Source organism: Nesoenas mayeri, assembly GCF_963082525.1.
Source record: "Nesoenas mayeri genome assembly, chromosome: 21".
NCBI classification, from domain to species: Eukaryota; Metazoa; Chordata; class Aves; order Columbiformes; family Columbidae; genus Nesoenas; species Nesoenas mayeri.
Window position 1 is genome coordinate 2,536,591 of NC_137571.1, and position 9,232 is coordinate 2,545,822.

The 9,232-nt window shown below is 66.6% G+C and overlaps 1 protein-coding gene across 1 annotated transcript; it reads left to right on the top strand.

Moving 5' to 3' along the window:
• The first annotated feature begins 1,795 nt into the window (after positions 1-1,795).
• AHDC1 (AT-hook DNA binding motif containing 1) lies at positions 1,796-7,506 on the top strand. Its single transcript, XM_080357663.1, has one exon. The coding sequence runs from the start codon at positions 1,811-1,813 to the stop codon at positions 6,761-6,763; it is 4,953 nt and encodes a 1,650-aa protein (XP_080213789.1). The 5' UTR covers positions 1,796-1,810; the 3' UTR covers positions 6,764-7,506.
• The last annotated feature ends 1,726 nt before the right edge of the window (positions 7,507-9,232 follow it).

A 9,232-nucleotide genomic window follows, 5' to 3' on the forward strand; every position in this document is an offset into this window, starting at 1 on the left:
CACGTGTGCAACGCACGTCCATGTGGATACACACATACGTGCAACACACATGTCCCTGTGGATACACACACATGTGCAATGCACATCAGTGTGGACACACAGGTGTGTGCAACGTGTACCCGCAGCCTGGCAGGGAGATAGCTGGGGTGGGCAGCCCCCAGCTCAAGGCACAGCCATGATGGGGAGGAAAGGGCTGTCCTGCCCCAAAATGCCTCCCTGTGCCCATCCCATGGGGCAGAGGGGACAGCGTGGGTGTCCCCATGGGCTGTGGCTTTGAGGGGGAGGCGTGAAGCAGGGGACACCCAGCGTGCCCAGCCCCACGGGCACCCACGCCAGCCCGGGGCAGCGGGTGCTCCACGGGGAGGGGTCGCCGGGCTGACATGGGGGGTGTCTGTTGTTGCTCGAACAGATGGGAGCTCGGTCGCCTGCCAGCCCGTCGCACTGGAGAACGGTGCCAGCCCGCCAGGCGAGTGGTTCCCGCGCACCCAGGGCCCCCGCCAGCCCGACAGCGACGGCAGGAGCTTCAGAGTGAACCTGCACTGCAAGCACCCCCGGCCCAGGTACCCGGGGGGGCCGAGCCCCGGGAACGGGGAGCGGGGGCTGTACCGGGGTGGGGGGATGGGGTTTTGGCCGCAAATCTTGCTGCTTCTGCTCTGCCCGGCTCTGCCTTGGCGGGAGAGGGGGGGCTGCAAAGTATCCGTGGAGATTTGGGGGTGCTCTGTGGCTTTGCAAAGCTCTTGCTTGTGGGGGGGCAAACAGGGGTGTCTGCAGCTCCCCATGGGGTGCAGTGGGTGCATGGGCTCCGTGCTGGAGACGTGGGTTCCTGTGCCGTGGACCCCCCGAGCGAGGGGAAACTGAGGCAGGCGCGGTGCGGGGAGTCCCCGGGGTGCAGTGTCAGCCGGGGGGGGACAGCAGCTGTGCGGGGGGGGCAGGAGGCGGGCCGGGGGGGCAGGGCGGAACATGCTGAGCCACCTCCGCGGGAAAAGAACTTCCCCCCCGCTCCCGGTGTGTCCGGCGGGGCGGGGGGGCGGGCGGGCCGAGGAGCGCGGCTCGCCGGGGACACCTAGCGGCGGCCAACCGCAGGGACCCCCTGCTCCGGGACACCCCCCGGGACACCCGTGGAGAGACTACGGGAGGCAACCTGTCCCCTCTGTCCCCTCCACTCCCTCTTCTCCCATCCCCGCCCCGACGCCGGGGTGATGGGCGGGCGCTGCCCCCTCGGCTGGGGGAGCTCGGGAGTTTCGCCCCCCCCAGCCCGGTATGCCCTGTGGTGCTGCCAAAGTGCCCTGGGCACCTAAGTGTGCCCCCCGGCTCGGGGCTGACCCTCCGCACCCCTTCCTTTGCAGAGAGCTCAAGTGCAATAGCAGGAGCAGCAGCAAAGCCGAGGGTAAGTCCCAGCCCTGTGACACCTCCGGGCCCCCCCAGATTTGCCCCACGGGGGGACAGAGCCACCCAGCCACCCCACTTCCCCTGGGGGCTGGCAGGGGAGGTCCTGCTGTGGAGAGGGCACCCAGCCCCCCTGAGGAGGGGGGTGGCCAAACCCCATTTCCCCAGCGCTGCGGGGGCCAAGGGGGGTGCTGGGGGTGATGGGGGCAGGTTCCCGCGGTGCCATCCTGGTGATGGGGCAGGGATGAGCTGGGTGGCAAATACAGCCAGCAGGGATGGAGCAAAGCACCGCGAGCTGCTTTCGGTGCCCCCGAAGCCTCACTGTCCCCCCTCTCTGCCCCACGCAGGTCCCAGTGTCACCTTCCCCGACCCCCATGTCAGCAACTGCTCGGCCAAGCGGCACGCGGGGGAGGAGGAGGTCAGGATGCGCGTGAAGCCCCCGGGCCCAGTGGTAACGACCAGCGTTGTGCGCGGCTCGCCCGACTACGTCCGAGAGCCCAAGTTCTACCCGCCGGGGCACCCGGTGCAGCAGCCCCCAGCCTGCCCGGCAGAAAAGGCCTTATCCTGCAGCGTGCTGAGCTTCCCTGAGGGCTCGTACCCCGCGCTCGGCCGGGAGCACCAGGCGGGTTCGCTGCTGCACGGCGATCCGGCCGACCGGTGCCAGAGCGTGCACGGAGGCACCAAGGCGGCCGAGGACTTGCTGGGCTGCACCGGCGAGCCCCAGATCCTGGGGAGTAGCGGGGAGGAGGCAGCCGCCCACGATCGGGCGCCTCAGACCTTCCCCAACGCGACGCTGGCCTCGGGCCGCTGCAACGTTGACAGCATCCTCGCCTTGCTGCGGAGCAAGTGCGGCAACGGGCACATCAACCTCCACCCCGTGGTGCAGCTCATCGACATCATGAAGGATCTCAACCGCCTCTCCGAGGACCTCAAGAGCAGCGGGGTGCACCTGGACTGCGGCAACCTGCGCGGCGGCGGCGGTGGCCACGAGGACGGCCGCCTTCTGCCGGCCGACCGCGACCTCCAGTACAGCTTCTTCTCCTCGCCCTCCCTGGCCAACAGCATCCGCAGCCCCGAGGAACGGGGTGTGCTCTGCAAAACCGAGCCGCCGCGGCATCCCCGGCCCCCGGCCCGCGATGGAGAAGCCGATAGCGGTGGGGGGAGCACCCCGCAGCCCCCCGGCCACGGCGGGGGTGTAGGGGGACCCTCCAAAGCGCCGGCAGAGGAAGCCGGTTGCTCCCAGCCCGATGCTGGTGATTATTCGGAGCTGGCCGAGGCGGACATCCTGAATGAACTGGCCTCCCTGGCTTGCCCGGGGACGCAGCTGCTGGAGTCGCAGGCAATGGAGCCGCAGCCCCAACTGCTGCCAGCCCAAGAGCTGGACTCCCAGTCCCGGCTGTTGGATTCCCAATCCCTCGAGTCGCAACCCCAGCTGCTGGATTCACAGAGCCTGGAGCCGCTGCCGGAGTCGCTGGAGCTGCAAAACCTGGAACCGTTGGGCTTGCAGTCGCTGGAGCCGCTCTCTGAGTCGCTGGAGCTGCAGTCGCTGGAGCCCTTGTCCGAGTCGCTGGAGCTGCAGTCGCTGGAGCCGCTGGCGGAGCCGCTGGGGCTGCAGACGCTGGAGCCGCTGCCCGGGGCGCTGGAGCCGCCGCTGCTGGATGCACGGACCCCGCTGCTGCCCACCGAGCCCTCGCTGCTGGAGACGCAGCCGCTGGGACCCGTCTCGGAGCTGCTGGAGGCACAGCCGGGCACCGGGGACCCGCTGCAGCCCCACGGGCTGCAACCGCGGCTGGGGGGGTGTCCCCTGGGCAGCGTGGTGAAGCGGGGGCCCTGCGGGGGCCGGGGGGCCGGGCGCTGCGGCGAGGACCACCGCAAGTACGCCCTGCGCCGGACAGAAAAGCCAAAGATGCTGTGCCGCCGGAGGAGGGCAGGGCGAGGGCGCCGGGTGGACATCGCCTCCGAGAGCCGCGTCTTGTCCCCCCTTGCCCTGCCCGCCGAGGTGCCATCGGAGCCCGAGGAGCCCAGCACCCCACTGCTGGGCCCCCCGCCGCCACCCCCCGCCACCCTGGACACCGATGAGGTGCCCAAAACCCCCACACCGGGGAAGAAGAGCAAGTGCCGGGGGGTGAGGAAGATGGTGGTGAAGATGGCCAAGATCCCCGTGTCCCTGGGGAGAAGGAACAAGACCACCTACAAGGTGTCATCGCTCAGCAGCAACCTGAACCTGGAGGGCAAGGAGCTGGCAGCCAGCAGCTCCATGGAGCCCACGCCACTGCTCAAGATGAAGAACAACGGGCGCAACGTGGTGGTGGTGTTCCCCCCCGGCGAGATGCCCATCATCCTGAAGCGCAAACGGGGCAGGCCCCCCAAGAACCTGCTGCTGGGCCAAGCGAAGCCCAAGGAGCCCGTCCCGGAGGTGAAGAAGAGGAGGAGGAGGAAGCAGAAGCTGGCCTCCCCGCAGCCCTCCTACATCGCCGACACCAACGACAGCAAAGCCGACTACTCGGACGTGTTGGCCAAGCTGGCCTTCCTCAACCGGCAGAGCCAGTGCTCGGGGCGCTGCTCGCCGCCCCGCTGCTGGACGCCCAGCGAGCCCGAGTCCATCCACCAAGCGCCCGACACCCAGAGCATCTCCCACTTCTTGCACCGCGTCCAGGGTTTCCGCCGGCGCGGCGGCAAAGCCGGAGGCTTCGGCGGGCGCGGGGGTGGCCACGCCGCCCGTGCCGCCCGTTGTTCCTTCAGCGATTTCTTCGAGGGCATCGGCAAGAAGAAGAAAGCCGCCGCCGCCCTCCACGCCGACGCCGTGCACCCGCGCAAGCGGGGCCGGCTGGAGCCCGACCCCGTGGGCAAACCCAAGAGAAAGCGCCGGGCTCGCAAGAACGGGGCACTTTTCCCCGAAAACAACCCTGGGCAGAACTTTGGTGACGGCCCCACCGAGTGGGCCGGCGGGGAGAAGGGCAGCCCCTGGGCCGCCCACCACGGCCACCCCGCTGGCCAGGCTGGCCGCAATGGTGGCTACCAAGGGGCCGAGGCGAGACCCTTCCACGCCGCCGGGCTGGAGTCGGGCTCCTCCGGCCGGGCTGGCTACTATGGCGGGAGCGCGGCGTCCTCGCAGGCGGAGGCCGGCCCGGAGCGGCACAGCCTCTTCACCGGCTATTTTCGCTCCTTGCTGGACTCGGACGACTCCTCTGACCTGCTGGACTTCGCCCTCTCGGCCTCTCGCTCCGAATCCCGCAAGTCGGCGGCCGCTTACACGGCCCCCCCGGCCGCCCTGCCGGGCCAGCGGGGCATGGCCGCCTACCCGGCCAGGGGCGGCAAGGTGGCGGCGGCAACCCCTGGCGCCGAGGCCGCCTTCCACGCCGCCATGCAGGGCCGGCCGGCGTTCCCACCTGGCCGTGCCGCTGCCGCCGGCTACGCCGTGGCCCAAGGCTCGTCGGAGTGCCGGGGCACCGAGGCTTTCCCCAAGCTGGCGCCGCCTTCCACCGTCTCCCGGTCGCCCACGGCTCACCCGGCGGCCAGTGGCACCCCCGGCTACTCGCCGTACGGCAGCTACGGCGCCGGGCAGAGCGTGGCACCCGCCAGCGTCTTCCCGCCGGGGAAGCAGTACCCGTCGGCACAGGACTGCCCCAACAGCAAGGACTGCAGCTTCGCCTACGGCAGCGGCAGCAGCCTCCCGTCCTCCCCCAGCAGCGCCCACAGCGCCGGCTACGCGCCGCAGACGGCCGGTCCCAGTTTGCCGCTGGGGAAAGCCGCGTTCTTCAACAGCGCCGAGCAAGGGGGACAGTTCTCCAGTGCAGCGCACACGCCGTTGCGATGCGACAGCCGGGCCAGCACCGTCTCGCCCGGCGGCTACATGGTGCCCAAGGGTTCGGCGTCCTTCCAGCCCTCGCCGGAAAACTGCCGGCAGTTCCCCAGCGCCGCGCCGTGGGCTTTCCGGCAGGGCTACGGTGGGCTGGACTGGAGCTCGGAGGCCTTCAGCCAGCTCTACAACCCGGGTTTCGAGTGCCACCTCAACGAGCCCAATGTCATCTTGGACATCTCCAACTACACCCCGCAGAAAGCCAAGCAGCAGACAGTCTCGGAGACCTTCTCCGAATCCTCCTCCGACAGCACCCAGTTCAACCAGCCGGCCGGCTACCGGCGCGCCAACAGCGAAGCCTCGTCCAGCGAGGGCCAGTCCAGTCTCTCCAGCCTGGAGAAGCTGATGATGGACTGGAACGAGGCGTCCTCCGCCCCGGGCTACAACTGGAACCAGAGCGTCCTCTTCCAGAGCAACTCCAAACCCGGCCGGGGCCGACGGAAGAAGGTGGACATGTTCGACACCTCCCACCTGAACTTCTCCTCCTCTTCCTCCTCCTCCTCCGTGTACCCATCCAAGAGGAGCACGGGACCCCGGCAGCCCCGGGGGTCTCGGGGGGCTTGTGCCTCCAAGAAGGAGAGGGGGACGGGCAAGGCCAAGTTCCCCACCAAGTCGCAGGCGGTGAACCCCCTTTTCCAGGAGAGCACAGACCTGGGCTTGGACTACTACAGCGGGGACAGCAGCATGTCCCCCCTGCCCTCCCAAAACCGGGGCTTCGGGGTGGGCGAGCGGGACCCCTGCGACTACGCCGGCCCTTACTCCATGAACCCCTCCACCCCTTCGGATGGGACCTTCGTCCAGGGCTTTCAGAGCGACTCCCCCAGTTTGGGACAGCCGGATTTGGAGAGCAAACACTTCCCTGCCCTCCCGCACCAGCTGGCCACCCCCGGCCAGCAGACTGTCTTCGAGGCCGGTTTGCAGAAAGCCTTCTCGCCCAACTGCTCCCCGACCTTGGCCTTCAAGGAGGACCTGCGGGGGGGGGACATCCGCAAACTGCCCGCTTGCGACTCGCTCAAACACAGCATGCAGGGGGGGGCCCTGCCGCACGCCCCCCACCTGGCCTGCCGCGATCTCCCCATGCCTCAACCGCACTACGACTCCCCCAGTTGCAAAAACCCCCCGTACTGGTATTCCCCCAACGCCAGCACCCGGAGCCCCTCGTACGACGGCAAAGTGGGGGCCGGGATGCTGGTAGACTTCATGGGCAGGACGGACCCCCCGTGTCTGAACCCCCACTTGAGCAGTCCCAGTGGCCCCCACCCCTCCAAGGGCGAGAAGGAACCCTTGGAGATGTCCCGGGGTCACCACCGAGGACCCTACGCTTGTCCCTTGATCAATGACTTGAACATCTCCCCCGTACCGAGAGACTCAATGCTGCAGCTGCAGGACAACTACAGGTACCCCAGTTTTGCACCCCAAGGGCACCCCGTCATGGCCCCCACCCAGAAGAGCGGGTTTTTGGGACCCATGGTAGAGCAACAACACCCCGAGGACACTTTTACGGTCACCTCATTGTAGTGGCTGCTGACGTGCCAACCGGACAACGAGGTTTTGTTACAGGGTAGGTGGGGAGCCCCCCGGGGCGAGGGCTGGGGGGGCAGCGGGGACGGGGTCCCTGGGCACCTCTCATCGTGTCCCCTCCTCGTGTTGTTTCTCTTGCAGAGGTAATTTAGCCAGCACTTTTTTTCTGGAACACTTTTCAAGTTCTGTATTTAACCGGGATTGGAACCGTTTGTTTGTTTTCTAAAAAAAAAAAAAAAACAAAGAAAAAAATATATAAGAAAAGGAAAAAAAAAAAAAAAGGAAAAAAAAAAGGAAAAAAGTTTAAAAATAAGCGAAATGAAAAAAAGAAAAAAAAAATAACGAAGGAAGAGAGAAAAGCCCCGTTTTCCCCCCTCCGCACTCAAACCCGCCCGCCTGCCAACCGCCCGGCTCTGCTTTCCGGACTGCCGCCCCCCCCGCCCTGCAGCAGGACAATCGGACCGACGGACGGATGGACGGACGGACAGCCGGCGCCAGCCCCCGCCGAGCCCGGGGCAGGGGTGCAGGCAAGGGGGCAGGAGGCGGCCGGAGCGCCCGGGGCAGCGCTGGTGTCCCCTGCCCGCAGCCCGGCCGGGGGAGCCGCTCGGCTGCCCCTGGGGGGCTGGTTGGGGCTTTGGGTTTTGGTTTTGGTTTTCCCCCCCCCCGCCCTGTCCGCTCACTGCCCGGGGGTGTTTTTCTTGCCGGATGGATGTTTGGGAGCACTCACTCACCCCACCAGGCTCCGGCAGCTTCGCCAGCGGGGCTCGGAGATGCCACCGTCACCTGGTAAGTGCCACCCGAGCCCCTTTGCTCCCCAATATACGTCCCCCGGGGGGGCACTGGGGGTGCGCTGGGTGCTCCACGCTTTCTGGTGGGGTTTCTAACACTAGTGCTCCCAGTGGGTGCCCCCAGACCTGTTTGGGGTGGAAGAACTTGCCCCGGGTGTTGCCCCACGGCCAAGCATTAAACTGGGGACCCCAAGTGACCCAGTGTCTGGGGGGCTGCAGTGCAGGGTCTGGTCCCCGGAGTGGGGGGTGCTAGTCACGAGGGTAATGGGGTGCTGGGTACGCCAGAGCTGGGGGGTTTGGGGTGCCCCAGAACCCTGGGTATGTGGTACCAGCCTGGGGGTGCACAGGATCACAGACCATTGGGTATAGGGGTGCAGGTGGGGGAGCGGGAAAGACCCCAGACTTCTGGATATGTGGGTGCCCGATGGGGGGTGAGCAGGACCCCAAACCCCTGGGTATGTGGGTGCAAATGGGGGGTGCCCAGGACCCCAAACTCTGGGTATGTGGGTGCCAGATCAGGGTGAGCAGGACCCCAAACCCCCATATCCATGGGTGCCACATGGAGGGTAAGCAGGACGCCAAATCCCTGGGTACATGGGTGCCAGATAGGGGGGAGCAGGACCCCACACCCCTGGGTATGTGGGTGCAGATGGAGGGTGGGAAAGACCCCAGATCCCCACGCATGTGATGATGCAGATGGGGGGTGCACAGGACCCCAAACCCCTGGGTATGTGGGTACCAGCCTGGGGGTGCACAGGATCACAGACCCTTGGGTATGTGGGTGCAGATGGGGGTGCACAGGACACCAAACCCCTGGGTACATGGGTGCCGCATGGGGGGGGGAACAGGACCCCAAACCCTGGGTATGTGGGTGAGATGGGGGGTGCACAGGAGCCCAAACTCTGGGTATGTGGGTGCCAGATCAGGATGAGCAAGACCCCAACCCCCCATATACATGGGTGCTGCGTGGGGGGGGAACAGGATGCCAAACCTCTGGGTATGTGGGTGCAGATGGAGGGTGGGGAAGCCCCCAGACCCCCAAGTATGTGATGATGCAGATGTGTCAGTGGGAAAGGGACCCCAAACTCTGAGTACGTGAGCACCAGATCGGGGAGAGCAAGACCCCAACCCCCCGTATCCATGGGTGCCACACGGGGGGTGAACAGGACCCCAGACCCTGGGTGCATGGGTGCCAAATGGAGGAGGAGCAGGACCCCAAGCCCCTGGGTATGTGGGTGCAGGTGGAGGGTGGGAAAGCCCCCAGACCCCCATGTATGTGATGATGTAGATGTGGGGGTAGTAGGACCCCAGACCTCTGGGTATGTGGGTACCAGCCTGTGGATGCACAGGATCACAGACCCTTGGGTATGTGGGTGCAGATGGAGGGTACACAGGACACCAAACCCCTGGGTACATGGGTGACAAATACGGGGGGTGCAGGACCCCAAACCCCTGGGTATGTGGGTGCAAATTGGTTGAGCACAGGGTGCCACATCCCTGGATACATGGGTGCTGCATGGGGGGGGGAACAGGACCCCAAACCTCTGGGTATGTGGGTACCAGCCTGGGGATGCACAGGATCACAGACCCTTGGGTATGTGGGTGCAGATGGAGGGTGGGAAAGACCCCAGACCCCCCAGTATGTGATGATGCAGATGTGGGGGTGAACAGGACCCCA

Coding starts and splice junctions, on each gene's coding strand:
- AHDC1 (XM_080357663.1), top strand. CDS start 1,811: ATGCGCGTGAAGCCCCCGGGCCCAGTGGTAACGACCAGCGTTGTGCGC.